Here is a 15897-nt window from a genome sequence, read left to right as displayed (position 1 = left end):
CTTATTTTCACCATTTTTAGAGCATAAAATTGGATTTTTTAGAGTCCCAAAGCCTTAAAATGTTCTTAATAACTTGTTCTTGACATTTTAGCCATCGAAGCCTTGTGTTCTTATATAGTTTGTTCTTATAAAAAACGTGTAGCTTAAGTGATTGCTTTTTAGGTAGACGTAATAAATAATACAGACCAATTAGATCTCTGATCAATTATGCGATTTTTTCTTTCTCAAAATATTACAGTATTAGATAATATGTATCGGTCTTCAGGTACAGTAAAGATTTTAAAGCCAGGATGCAAAAAATGATCTCTCTAATTTTTGTTAAGCTTCTTTCGTCACGTAGAGGATTATTACATACACTATTTCTTATAAGAACCAGTAAATTTGTGATGAGGCTCGGCTGTTCTCAACTTTTTGGCACTTCTTATCATGTTCTAATTTCTAGGGAAAAGCTATTTACCCTATTTTTCCTTTTTGACCATGCTTTGACCGATAAACTGCTTAAAATTCAGCTATTCCAGGCTTAGGATTGTTCTTAAATTGTTCTTATTTTTAGCATTTTTGAGCCTCATTGTTCTTATAATAAAAATAGTGTATAACTTAGACTATAGTTGGTATTACAGGTAGATAGCTTATAGTAATTGTCGCACAGAAAACCCTGTAAAAACAACATTCCAATCTAATTATGGGTTTATATTACACTCTGATATGTGTATCAAATAGATTTTTGTGACAAGACTTGGTTGTATAATACCAATCTTTTAATACTGTAGAAGAAGCTAGAATAGTGGTTGGATGGTGAACTGACAATATGCGAGTAGTGCGACTTGTAACTCGCAACTCGCATATCTAATATAAACTCGAACTTGCAAGGCCAGGTCGCAACTCGCATAATACAAATTCACGTTGGATGCCTTAGCATTTTGATGAAATTTTATAATGATAACGAGGTCATATCATATAGACATATTATGTATAATTCTTGTTTACGTAAGATTTGGTTATTTGGATTTCATTTTATCATTTTTAACATTTACTGTACTGTATTTTTAGTATCTTAAATACTAAGCTATCTTGATAGTTACGCCGTTTGATCAGTTTTATCATTTTTAAAAGAGTGAGATTCTAAGAAGAAGAAAAAGTTCCTTACTTGTTTTATGTTTTTTTGAAAGACAATCATGATAAATCATTAGCATTACCATTATTCTTTCTTTTTGATAGGCTGGCGAATGAAAATTTAGGTCCACCGAATTTCTAGATCCTAGGTCGGCGAATTCTTAGCAAGTCCAGTGTATTGATTAGCGTGAATATGTTATTGAAGCGGCGACCTGAATTTTTCAAACGGCGCGTTGTAATTTTTTTCGTGCCTATTGGGCCGGCGAAATTCACCGTTCGCCGGGATTAAATAAGACCCCTGAAAACTTAATAAAGATTTTCAGTCCTGGGCGTTGAAAATCAAGCGCTTCGAACTCTAAAGCAAATCGAGTTTTCAAGAAAATTCCTTTTATCCTAGTTTCAAATGTTATTATCTATTCATTTTCAGAGTAAAAAAAGTTTAAAATACAGGGGAACTTTTATGCAGAATGTTGTCGGCGTAATTTTGGCTAATTTGTTTAAAACAAGAACAGTAAAAAAATGTCCAGTGATGAAGTTTTCCAAGAAGATAATGGTGTACCAAAGAAAGGTTTGTTAATTTCTTTCACTGTTTCATCTTATTTGTCACTTTTATCAATTTTATGCTAGCTCTCTTTTAGACGGCCACTTTTTGTTCTGCCTGTTCGAATACACCTTGTTGTCCCAGTCTTTTTTTCTTGCACCTATAAACAATAGAAAAAAAGACTGGGATGGTTTTAGGGTGGTACAATGGACAAAAAAATTCCCGCACAACAATTGGCTTACATACATTTCCCCAGCCCCACTGGAAAATTCGGCAAAATCTTTGTCCCCGGTGGAAAGCATACTACCCTACAATTTCAGCCCCACTGGGGAATCGACTTTGAATTCATCCCCATTGAAAATAAAATTCAATGTAAAAAATTGCACTCCAAAACCATCCCCACTTTTCGACTTAGGAACAATAGAATTTTTATCCCAATTGGGTTTTCAATAGAAAATGTTATCCCCACTGTCGAAAAAGTTTCACCGGGGCTGTGAGACAGGGATGTTCTACAGTTTGCATTGCCTTCTTTTGACGTTAATATAATGACTTTTTCCAATCTTTATCAAGTTAAGATTTTAATTTGCCAACTTTCTGCTTTCACGATTAGAATAGCCAAGGCAGAGAGTCGGCTGTCATAACCAGAGCTCACTGTAGACATCTATCAACCCTAAAACCATTAGTAACATGAAAAAGGGATTATGTACGAGTTTATCAAAGTTGATTGAAGACGTTGCACCCGGGGGTAACTGACCTTGACAGCCGACGGGGACGTGTCGCTGGAGTTTGAAAAGTGGATCCTGTCAGATATGAATGTTTGGTAAATTTGGGACCTTTTCAGAACGAAAAATTGCTTTAATGAATGAATTGCATTCGCAAACCTTGAGAATTCTGGTTAAAACAACTATTGTTTTGATGGAAGAGCCAGCTTACTTTTTTGTGACACGACAACTATGAATTTTTTGCTAAAACTTTTGCACTGAAAATTTTTAAAAGCGAAGTAACTTTTTCACAGCTAAAATCAATCTTCGAAAAGCCCCAAAGCTTTCGCTCTTACGAAATTGGAGACCAACCTCCAGTCGTCTCGTAGGATGGAAATGTCAGAATTGTTTGCTGATTCCAACTTATGTACACAAAACAATGTGCTTTCCAAACAGAAAAATATTTTCCCGTTTCGATGTCATTTTGCACCTTCCAACGCATTCACGTCAAGAAAAATATAACACAAGCTAAGTTGATTAAATTTCGCTTAGATCAATTTTCGCGAAATTTAGTTCTCGCGAAAATTTTAAAATCAAATTTTTTGCCTAAAAATGAAAGAAATTAGGTGAAAAAGTGCCAGAAATTTTAAGTTCTTCGATTCCCCGAAATTAAGCCCACATTATCAAGTTAAGTAGATTGAAAGGCCAGCTCGTCACGCCGTCGTCAATTTCGCCAAAAAAAAGCTACCTACAGGTTTACTTATAGTAGGAAAATATTGGCTGTGATAACGATTATCATTAACAAACATGAGGTTGAAATGAATGTACTTGCATACCAGATTGAAGTCCTACCTGAAAATAAGCATAGATTTTGTGTTTGTCGAAACGAACTAATATTACATAACAGTCTCAGACACTCTGAAAATCTTGATTGATGACAGATCTGAAAAACTTTTTTAAAAATAAAGTGGGAATTTCACACCTTGTCAAAAATTATTTTCACCAGTGTTGATTGGAAGGTAATTTTTGTTGCTTGAAATTAATTGGTTTCAAAATGTAAAAATATGTCTCTGTGGTATTTCTGGCGGGAGTTTAAAACAAAGATTTCTACCGTCAATTTCTTAGCCAGAGCTGTTATAGACGATGTTATCGTCCGCTACAGTGATAGTAAAGGCGAGAAAATATGGCGGCATGGAGTTATGGCGGGGTATACTGAAAAAAAAATCGGCGGGATTTCGAAGAAGACTGGCAAACTCTTTTCGGCAAAAAACCCGTTTGCAAATTTTCTTCAGCCTTTGGTCTTATTTCTTAGATAGTGATTTGTCTTAGACTATAAGTATAGCATAGTCTAGAGCTGCTACTACTCCATGCGACACAATCGTCACACCACCGGCAGTGAAATTCAAATCCAAGTTTTCCAATGAACACCCAACGTGATTGTCCACGATTTTTATTAGTTAAATTTTATTTGAGCAAATGGAAACCAAAACTGTACATTTCTGTAAGGCTACCAGATTTATTGGTGCGGGTGAAATGCATTCTATGGCTACCTACGATATTTTTGTACAAAAACGTCATCATGAAAACTGTCAACATAATGAATGTCACTTGTGTCGATTTCTGCATTAGAAAATTTTAGCTTAGTTAGAAAGACTTTGATTTTGGGACAAAAACTTGAGTGCGAATAGGGCTTACTATTATCGGATAAATTGACGATATTTTTGTGCAAAGCATAACGTCACATCACGAAAACTGTCAGCATAATGACTGCATCAGAAAATTTTAGCTTAGTCAGAAAAACTTTCATTTTGGGGAAAATAATTAAATGTAAATTTCTACTCTCTAAGGCTTACTACAGCTAGTACCGGATAAATTGACAATATTTTAGTACAAAGTAGAACGTCATCATGAAAGATGTCAACACATTGAATAGAGGTGTCGATTAATACGAAAGCAAACATCACAGCTATTTGTGAAATGATCAATAGACAAAATTTGTTACCATAAATAAAATACAATTCAAAGAAATTTTGTAACCTACGTAACGGGGTCAATAAAATAAAAGGAATATTTATTGTATGATTACACCCCCGTCTCTTATAGACCCATTGGGACCCTTCCCACAAATTGGTCAAAATTCTGTTCACAGTGGAAATTTATACTCTAATTTTTGCCCCCCCCCCCCATTTAAAAAAAATCAAAAAAGCAATCCTCCCTACAAAATATTATGCTATTGGGGGGGGGGTACTAGGTTTCGAGGTGACAGGTATGTCCGAGCTGAAAATCGAAAATCGACCCTTTGAGAGACAAAATTTTGGTGATTTTGGGACCCTTTGAGAGACTTTTTCCTAAATTTTGGTCCATTTTTTCCAAATTTTGGTTTGATTTTTTCCAAATTTTTGGAAATCGTGACCCTTTGAGAGAGAAATTTTTGATTTTCGTGATTTTGGGACCCTTTCAGAGACTAACTTTTGAATTTGTACCCCTTTGAGAGACTTTTTAGGAATGAGAAAAGGTATTCTTATGGCTCGCACATACCCGGCACCCATTTTGCCTAAGTACCCCCCTGGGTATTGTTCCCATACCCACTGAATTTTCTGACTTGAAAACAATGGAATTCAAATCCCCAGTCATAAAAGAATATGGGAATATCAATCCCCATCGAGTTTCAGTCCATTATTTTTAGCCCCACTGGCTGAAATAAATCTTACCGGGTCTGTGAGAAGGGGGCGTATGTTTAAAATCTTTTTTGCTTTAAAATAGCTATAGGAATGGCTACCCTTTTCCTGTACACCAGACATAGTTACCCTTTTCCTGTACACCAGACACACCATTTCGTATGTATCTTTTTACACAAATTCCTCCAAAGATCCCGAGGAAAGGTTGTTGGCACTTGAAGACCTTACAGTACCGTTATAATATTTAAAGTGCTAATAGAGATGAGTCTAAAATTGTAAACATCTTTCATGTCTGCTTTTTTACTTAAATTGTGTGCCTCTGTCGACAGTGCAAAACTTAGTGGTATATTTCGCATGTAATTTTTACATGAATCCCTCCCGAGATTCTGGGGAATAGATTGATGTCATTCAAAGACATTACAGCACGGTTATAATATAATATTTAAATCTGCTATCAGTGTCAAGAAAGTGTCTAGAATGTAAAAACATTTTGATGTCTTTTCTTATTTAGTGCACGCCAATGTGGACAGTGCAGAACTTAGTGGTCTCGCGATAATTTCCAACTTTTTAGTTTATTTGAGGTATAATATTGAGAAAATGCGAAAATACTCGTACTTTTCTCAGCTTTTGTTTGACTTTTTTTCCAAAAAAGCGCCCACCACCCTCTCTCGAGCGCTAATTTTTTTAGCGCTCGAATCGATTCAAAAACACTTACTCACTTACCTTAAATCTTCGTTACGATTCTGTCAAAGACTTTGCGACGGGAAAGCCTGAATAGGTATTTGCAGATTGGAGCTGTTAACCTTGATTTTAGAACCGCACCCTTCACACCCTTCACACCCCCCTCCAGAGGGATATTGGTCATCGTTATTGGCCTTTTTTTAGATCGGCACATCGGTATTAGGGAAAAAATAAATCGGTAATCGGTATTTCAAGATCATCTCGGTATCGCAGTAAAAAAAGAATTTATGTCGGCGCGGTATTTCGGTGTTTTTGGTCAACTATCGGTATCAGAGATCATGTGAAATCAAGAAATCATGTTTTCATCTTTCAAATTTTTAAAAGATACAACTACAGAAAAGCGAGTCTAGAAGAAAATCTACATATGAAATGTCGGTAAAATATATTGAAATTTTCAATGAGAAAAGCGAGTCTAGAAAGTTTCCTTAAGATAATGTTGGTACGAAATATTGAAATCGATCGGTATCGGTATATTTGAGCGAAAAGGTGATCGGTTTATCGCTAATCGGTGTAAAAAGTGATCGGTATATTATCGGTATGACGAAGTCCCGCCGGCGGAAAATGCAAGCCCGGCCGGAAAAAAACAACAAAAAGTTGGTTCATCAAGTGGAATAAAAATTCGGAATTGAGAAATCGAGGCAACCATAACAAGAGCATCTCACCTCACTCTCATTCCTGAAAGAAGAGAGGGTAAAAATCTGGTGTGGTTGACTTTTTTGAGCAGTTGACCTTTTTATTTCGATGCAGGAGTGGGATGTTTATGTTTCAGAATGGCACAAGAAAATGATGAAAGTTTTGTCAAGGAAATTTGTAGGGATTTTATACCACAGAAATGGCGAAAAACAAAATGCCAAACCTGCTTCAAAGATATCATTGAACACACAAAAGGTTTGACTCATGAAGAATCTGAGACGTTTATAAAGCAATGTATGGATGAAACTGACAATGATGATGATTGTTTTGAAACTCAAACAGAAGAAACATTCAGAAAAATATCTAGAGGAAGAAATATCATAACATCAACATCAACAATTGTTGCTGAAAATGAACAGCCATGTTTTCAAGAACCTCATTGTCATCAACATCATCATCAAAGGAGAAGGCAATTTTCTCAAGGAAGAAGCTCTAAAGGTTTTTATTTTCATATGTTTTATGTTTCATGTTTTGAATTTTTAAAAATCAAAACAGAAGATCTGAGGATAGACGTTTTGTGGGAGAACGCAACAATCTTTTGAATATAACCTAACCAGACCGTGTCAATCGAACAAATCGAACACCGAATCAATTGAACACAATCGAATAATTGCCATTCGATTGTCGAGCGCTATCGAATCGTAATCAAATGTTACCCATGATTTGCCATTCAATTGCTTCGGTTACGTCTGATAGACCTTTTTTCAAAGAGGACTTCCTGTTGAATAATTATGTAGTCCAGCCATAAAAACAATGATAGAGCCATGCATAATTACTGTATCATGCATATAGTAATAATTATGCGTGGTTTTATCATTGTTTTTCTGCTGGACTACATAATTATAGACCTTTTCGCCTTTGCGTCCGCCATATTGAATTGTATGCAAAAATACAGGAACGAAAATGCCGTGGTTGGATTTAGTTGGAATGTATGCAAAACATATGCAAGTTTACACAAAGATTAAAAAGACAACAAAGCATCTTATAAATAAATATTATAATCATTAGAATGATAAAAGATGGAATTTCTTAATCCAAAAGGAAATATTTACAGAACAACAAAAGCCTTTCAGGAATTTGTTCTTAAAGACATTGCATATTCTGTTTTCATGCCATTAAGAAATTCCACGAAGACGGAGTACACACATCAAACTTTCAAACTTGCAAACTGAAAGCAGTAATTATGACGTCACACTTTATCAATGTTTTGATTTGATCGTCTGACGGTTCTATTCCCAGGAGAATAATTTGCTGTCAGCCGAATAAGGATTGTTTTTTACCTTCGCGGGTGATTTTTCAGTTTGAGATTCTGTCTAATGTTATGGTCTTTTGAAGTGCTTGTTCTAAGAGATGAGTGAATATAATTGTTTTTAGTTTTCAAGAGAAGCAAATTTAATCTTTCTTCTACAAGATTACACTTTAATATAATGCCAATTATGCATGTAAGTTTTTAATTAATACTTTCTTTTTGCATATGTTTTGCATACTTTCTAAGGGAATTTCACCACGGCAATTCGGCAACCATAATTTTTGCATACAATTCAATATGGCGGACGCAAAGGCGAAAAGGTCTATTCAACAGGATGGCCTCTTTGAAAAAAGGTCTATTGCTGCTTCAATTATTAGGTTCAATTGATTTGTGATTACCTTGGCTGTCATTAATCACTCTCGTCATGTGCGGTACTAAGTGCTCGCTCTTCTGATTTTCTAAAGGCAATTAAGTCTCAATCGAACGCCATCTAATTTTGTCATAGCAACTATCTGGTCGTCACTATGTTCCAATTCACATCCTTCTAAACATTTATCATGCAATTTTTGCTTCTCATGTTCGCTATGCTAGTCAACTCTGGGGACTGTGTGACAATACTGTCACACATAGAATTCTTACTCTTCAAAACACTGCACTAAGACTCATGACCTTTAGTGAGCCAAGAACTTCTGCCACTCCCCTGTTTGCTGAGCTTAAATTACTCAAAATCTTTGATCAGGTGAAAGTAATGAATATCTTATTTATTCAAAAATACCTCCAGGGTAATCTTCCATCTGATGTCCTATCAACACTTAATTTTGATGAAATTGATCACAAAACTGGCACCAGGGGCAAAGCTATTAAACTACTAAAACTTTCAACGGTCAAAACCACAAATTTTGGACTTAACTCTTTCTCTAGTCTTTCGTCAAAACAATGGAATGAGTTACTAATAAATCATCCTGACACTGATTTTCACAACCTTGATACTGATGAACTAAAATCTTTAGCTACAAAATTCTATTTAGACAGTTACATCAATATGCCTTCTTACCTGTCTTTAAAAATATAAATAAAAGTAATCACGAAAAAGCACGCGAAAAAAAAGACATAAGTGTGAGAACAGAGTAATCAAACTCGTTAGAAAAAGTACCATTAGAAGTCATAAAAAATCAACCTGAATAAATGCAATCGGAATTCCAGAGAATTTCATAATTCCCCAAACAACATTATATTACTATGTCAAACTCCCATTACATAAATTTTACAATTACGTCAGAGTAGACTACGCTCGCCACCGAAGAGGTTTATTTGGAAAGGGTAATTACATTTTATTTTTTGCTTCTTTTTTAAAGATTGGCCGGGTTGGAAAAGTATGAATTTCTTTGTACATATTTTACCTACCCCAAATCTTTAGGAGGCTGAGTTTTAAACTAATCGTCAAGTTGAAACGAACGATAAATGTATCAAGGTCTGTTTTATTTACCCCCTGGTGACTTAACAAAAGAGACTTAACTCGATGTTACAATCAAATTATTGAAAGTTTGTCTCGGCCTTTTTATAATGAGCGAGACATACGTTCTCTGATTACGCAATTTTCATATTGACATTTTCGAGGCATTTTGATGTAACTGTTAGACAAATACAAAGCTGAAGACAAATAATCTTTGTGTGTGTGTGTGTATGTGTGCGTGTATTGTGTGTGCGTGAACTTAGTGTGTTTTCCCAGGGTGGGAGGGGGTGGGTGGTGTAACAGGAAGAACTTTATAAATAAAACTACTCAAAGAAATTGTCATAAAATAAAAATAAAAATATTTCTTTTATATTCATTATTTTGTTGTCACTATTAATATTATGATAATCGTTTATTCATTTTTTCTTTAGTTCTGTAATAATTTTTCAGTTTCTTCTAGGTTCCCCATTGTATTAGAGAAATCTATTTTTTTTGTAAGGGGTTATCCTGCTGTGTTGCAGCGAAAATATATTCAATTCAATTCAATTCAATTCAATTTAAATGTTTATAAATAAAACCTTCTGAGTAACCAGACGATCTCAATCGAACGGAATCGACGATCGAACCAGTCGAACCAAATCAAACACAATCGACGGATTGAAATTCGATTGTCGAACGCAATCGAATCTCAATTGAATATTATCGCAATTTTCAGATTCGATTGATATTCGATTGCGTTCGATTGATGTTCGATTGCGTTCGATTGATGTTCGATTGCGTTCGATTGCGTTTGATTGAGATCGTCTGGAGTTGATTGTCTATTTTTTGCCGCCATCTTTGTTTTGACGGTTAGAAAGCAGTATGGTTTGATCAACAATACGCTTCCGAACCGGGCAATGTTTTCCGATAACAACGACAATCAACAACGACAATCGAACCAATTGAATATTACCCAGAATTTTGACGTTCGATTGAGATTCGATTGCGTTCGACAATCAAATTTCAATCGGTCAATTGAGTTCGATTTGGTTCCACTGGTCCGATCGTCGATTCCGTTTGATTGAGATCGTCTGGGAGTAAGCTGTTTAAAAAATCACTCTTATTGCTTTGCAGACCAGACAGTTGCTATGGCAGAACTAGATAAGGTGTATATGACAGAATTACACAAGGTTACAGTACCGTCAACTGCTCTAACTTTGTACTATCTGACAAAACATGGGACAGCAATTCGGCCAACATTTCACCAAACCTCCAAAGTCATGCAAATAATGTGAATACGCTACTATCACCAGGTAGGCTTAAACATGGCAAATAAAAGAAACAAATCTTTGCGACGAGAAACGCGTAAATAAATGCGACTGCACGCATTCATGCAAGCGTCCAAATACAGATATAAAAAAAGTCCGTTATCCCCTGCGGAAAATTGTGTGATCTGCTATCGACACTCGGTAACTTTGACATGTTAATCAACCCAGATTAACCACGCACGCTGGAAAAAAGTCTCTAAAGAAAAAACAAACAAAAATGGCGTCAAGATGTGATGGCGTGTGTGATTAAATTGTTAATTAACTTTTAAATGTAGCTGTTGAAATGGAGCAATGAATTTTTCCCTCAGAGAGGAATGGTAATCTTCCTTTGGATGTGCTTTATCCCCAGTTTAGTCGGATTCAACTGCCAATTATGCGTAATCCTAATAAATGATTTGGGCCCAGTCCTATCGCCATGTTCCCTTGGTATCATTATATATCATTTACTTTCAGTTTAATATAAATTGCAAGTAATATGGTTTGAGTTTCATTTTGTTGGTTTATCTCATTCCTATCATATTTGATTAATAAGCTATTATAATTTTTAAAGGGATAACCAGCTATTTTTCATTTCCATATAATGTAGTTGGTAATTATAAGAAGAAGGCTTTCCTACACAATATTTTGAAAAATTAGGAATTAGAAGAGAAAAAAAAGGTAGACTTTCTTCGTTTGTTTTTTTCGGTTGTCACTTCTTTGACATTCGAAAAAGTGACACTAAATTGTATAATATTATATTTTGTAATATAATCATGGTTAAACTTAGTTATATATAATGATTTGAGCAGTACTGTTTAGAAGTGAATTCAATAATTGGCTAATCATGTATAGTATGGGAAAAATACATTCAAATTATATGAAGTTCTCATCTTTGTTTCTATAGAAAAAAATGCAATCGTTTGTTTAAAAATAAACTGTTTATCATATTTTTATCTGGGTTGCATCCTGTTTTAGAAACAAACATTCGGTAGGGTTATAAATAAACTATTTATCTTCGTTAAATCTTTCTTTATAAGAAATCTTAATATCATTAAAAACCAATTATTTTTTTGATTTGTAATCTCTTATCTTTTTTTGAGTTCCTATAAATAAAAGAATTAAAAATAATAAGTTGAATGGGTGCTTACTTTAAGTTGAATTCCGTTTAGACAGATTAATTCAAAATAGTGAGATTAGTAATAAAGTGCAACCCACCTTATTTTTTCAATTAGACGTTATGAGTCACCAGACTTACTGAAACACAACCTCTGACTAGCTTTGAATATTATTGAGTTATTGATTTCCAATGAGGTTAAGTATTTACTCATTCAAGCAACATTGAAATTCGTCAGTTAGATTTTTCCCTTTCCAACTGGATCGAATATTTGGAATGATTTGATTCAAAAGGCTGTTAAAGTAATTAAAGAGTAATCATGCTTGAGCAAGATTATCTTTGATAAACGTCTCATCTTATTCCTTACAACTCTAATGCGTTAAATTTTACAATACACGTTTTTATAAGAGCAAACTATATAAGGCTTCGAAGGCCAAAATGTTAAGAACAAGTTAAGAACATTTTAAGGCTTTGCAGACTCTAGAACATCGAATTTCATAGGAAAATGGACAAAAATACTTAAAAAATGGTGAAAATGAGAACACGTTAAGAACATTTTTAGGCTTAAAACTCCAAAAGTTAAGAACATCCCTAGGCTTCAAAAATGTTGGATGTTCTTATGAAAAAAAACGTGTATTCGCAAAGAAGTGTGTCAAAATCAATTTTTTTGAAAGGAGATTCCTGAGCTTACAGCCTTACAGTCCCTCTGTAGGTCAAAACTTTGGTTCAGATTATACATTCAGTGTTACTGAAAGTTTTGACTATTCCATCCAATGATGGAACCCTGTGAGCTGACTAGTCGAAAGTGAGAAAAATCAACCTGTTTAAAACCTCGTTTAGAATATCTTGAGCTAATGAAGTTCTTTCAAATGCAATAATTCCCTCTCATATGTTTCATAAGGGGATTTTCATCGTGTATATAAATTCTCGGTGGAACTTTTTTCTTCAGTGGGGATAAAAATGCCTATCGAAATCCCAACGGGGATAGAAATTTCATTGTGAAAAGAAAAACCCAGTGGGATGGTTTTGTAGTTCAATTTTTAGACATTGATTTTCGAGTGGGGATGAAATCAAAGTCAATTTCCCATGGCTGGAAAATTTTTGCCAAATTTTCTAGTGGGGATGGGGTCCCAGTGGGTCTGTGACACAGGAGTGTTTTATCATGGTAACTGATGGCTACTGTGAAACTCTTCATCACTGGACTCCTTTATAAGACAACACTGAGTTTACTCTGTACCAGATTGTATCTCACGTTTATCGCTTCGTAGTACACTCTGTGCGCATTGTCTGTTTGATAAAAAGATTCTCGTTCGGAGACCTCTGCGATGAAGTATAATTTATAAATAGCAACACTTCTCTCATCGTCTCGCCTTTCTCACCAACAGCAACACTCCATCGCAGTGGTTGGTTTGAAAAATCTCAAATGAAAAAAGACAATGGCAACAGAAATATGACAATGAATTTTGAAATTAGCCGTAGATACTGGGTCTGTGTACAGACAACACTGAGTTTGGCTACTTTCTCATTCATCATCTTCCTAGGAAAACTTAAATTTTTGAGGATACTGTGTTTCATTGTGAACAAAACAGGTTTTATTCAGTGATTCTCATCTGAAACGCTTCAATCAGACCTAAAAAATTGATATCATCCTGTAAACAGTAGCAGCTAACTTATTTTTGATGGATAATTTTTTTGCAACAATCTTCTTCTGTGAACTGTAAAAATGTCTTTCAAACAAGTTCATTCGAAAAGTCTACCCAGCTCTATCTCTTTGATTATACTCTGTAGAATGAAAAAACGAAAAAAGCTCCAAAAATTCGGAGAGAAGGTTTGAGACCGAAAATTTGGATTGTGATCTCCCTAGAGTTCACACTAGGTAATCAACTCTCAGGATGATGACAATTAAAAATTTTTAAAATTTATATGTGATCTAATCATTTTTTTTCAGTATTTCGACAAAATCTCAAATTTTTATTTATTTTGTCATATCAATTCAGTTCAAAATTTTTACAAAGTAAACATTGTCTAAGTATTATGCTTTGTAAGTGTTTCATCGATGCCGTTTGATTTGTATTTCAATGTTTGTTTTAAATGTTTACCTTTTAAGTTGACGCGTGCCTCGTGTTTGTTTTGTGTACGTTAAGGAAATTTTTTTTCAAAAGATATCGTATTTCTTGGGTAATAAATCACACAGTGCAGTACGTAAAATGTGTTTTGTCGTCTCTAATTAATAACCTTGCGCTTGCTTGAGTTTGTTAATCCTAAGTTCTAGTCAAAAACGTCAAAACTAAGCTTTTACTTTTCACGTCTTTTGACTTTGAACACAACAAGTTGGTCCTTGGTGCATTTTTGTAGAATTATTTAAGGTTAGACAAATTTGATTTATTGTTCTACTACAGTTGGCACTCTCTAATTCGATGTTCTACTATTCGATTAGTCTGAATCGTAGAACTCTACAAAACTGCATGTAATAAATACAAGGAGCACAAATCCGTTAGTGGATGCCAGCAGCCTACTATTCGATGCGCTCAATCATTTGACAGTATTGAAAGCCACCGTCAACAAGACACTCTCTAATTCGACGCTCTACCATTCGATACGTTTATTCGATGAAAATCCAATTCCCCTTGAACATCGAATTGGAGAGCGTCAACTTTATATTCATGATATTCATGATGTAATCTTTTATACGGAAGCACACAAAATAATCCGGAACTAGTGGCAAAATTTGCCACTAGTCTTTTGTTATTTTGCCACTAGTTCCGGGTTATCTCGGGTGTTTCCGTATAAAAGATTACGTCATGAATATCATGAATATACGAAAAAACAGAGTACGCGTCGGTCGGTCTAGCGTCAAATACATACGTTGAAACAGCGTGCTTATGATTTTTTCCCTTTTCCTCTTTTAGAAAATTCATTAGATGTAGATGTCAATGACGTCATGAAAGGACGGCCCGTTGATTCTGAGAACGAGGCAGACGACCCGCTGACAGAAAATGAAGGAATGAACACTCCACTACTCACTAGAAGGAAAAGGGTATGTTAATCACATTATACCTTCATTTCTAGAGATCTAGGCCTTTTTGCCGAATTCTTCCAGGAATCAATCTTATGTTAGGCTAATTCGCTTTTTTCGCAAATTTTAGAAAGCTTTGGGGAAGAATTTCATAGCCGTTCTTAACAAGTTGTGTAATAAGTCAAATTTAAAATAATTCCTAACTAATTGAAAACTGAAGAAAAAGAAATGAAGCTAAAAGTTGTGCAGTATTATAAACATAGCTTACACCAAGAAAATTATAAGTTGTGTAATAAGAAGGTAAGATAAGTTGAAACAAATTCCCAACCAATTGAAATTAGAAGATTAAGAACTCAATATTAAAATCCATTAGAAAAATAAGCTTATACACAACTTGCAATCTCTGAAACTTGTGTATTATGTATTGTTCAAATAAAGATTAATATTCTTATGAAGTGCTTGAAGGCTGAAAGAAAGCAGTTTGCAACTTTAACAGTTTCCTGGTTGACTATATACGGAGAGTGTTTTAGTAATGATTATGAATGCGAATGTATACTTACAAACTGTAATTACGATTTGTTTCCCTTGTAAAGTTTGTTAATAATGTATAATCTTGCTTGTACGTGCTTTGGGTTTATATGTGTGTAGTGGTGAAGATGTCTCTATTGAGTTTATTTTTGCAGAAATACCTTCAAAATCCTGTAAACTAGACTTTTTCATAAATTACGTCCCTACCTTGTTTTCAAAATATTACTATGATGGTAATAGATTTTATCGGAGTTTTTGATTTTTCTAAAAAAGCGATGCATTGTGTGATTGTTTCTGGGTATTACAATAGAAATCCCTTAGGAAATTCTCGAGGGAATTCTATTGTAATACCCCCGAAACAATCCCACAATGCATCGCTGTTTTAGAAAAATCGAAAACTCTGATAAGGTCTATTGATTTCATGAGGAGTTCATAAGAAACTTACTCAATTTATAAATACTTTACTTACGTAATTTTTGTAAATTTTTAAGAGTGACCCTGGAATCCTTTAAGGCATTTAACCTCCTGTTAAATAATGGATTCAAAACGAGGCAGTCGTTGCACACAAAATAATTTGCGAAAAGGCCTATTCGAGGCTGAAATACTTCATTTCAAATGTTCTTTTCGAGGCCCCTCAAAACATGTATATTGTTGTTATTAAACTAAGTATATTGTATTGTACGCTTTTTCTCCACTGTGTGGCGGCGCCATTATGAATGACAAAGTGCACTATTAGTGGCAGGCTCTCTTGCCCATGTCTGAATTCTATTGTCTGTGTAATGAT

At 34.6% G+C, this 15897-nt stretch overlaps 1 protein-coding gene across 2 annotated transcripts in view; it reads left to right on the top strand.

Moving 5' to 3' along the window:
- The first annotated feature begins 1538 nt into the window (after positions 1-1538).
- Positions 1539-15897, top strand: part of LOC136817284 (myosin heavy chain, cardiac muscle isoform-like) — a 35054-nt gene continuing 20695 nt past the window's right edge. Inside the window, exons 1-2 of one of the 2 annotated variants that reach the window (XM_067073620.1) lie at positions 1539-1681; positions 14479-14606. In XM_067073620.1, the coding sequence (XP_066929721.1) occupies positions 1633-1681; positions 14479-14606 (177 nt within the window). In that variant the 5' untranslated portion in view covers positions 1539-1632. Of the gene's footprint in view, positions 1682-6414; positions 6906-14478; positions 14607-15897 lie in introns of those variants that run through there. The other variant, XM_067073619.1, reaches the window with a different exon arrangement.

Source organism: Clytia hemisphaerica, unplaced genomic scaffold, assembly GCF_902728285.1.
Source record: "Clytia hemisphaerica strain Z4C2 unplaced genomic scaffold, Clytia hemisphaerica genome assembly, whole genome shotgun sequence".
Classification (NCBI taxonomy): Eukaryota; Metazoa; Cnidaria; class Hydrozoa; order Leptothecata; family Clytiidae; genus Clytia; species Clytia hemisphaerica.
This window is presented reverse-complemented; position numbering and strand designations above follow the sequence as displayed.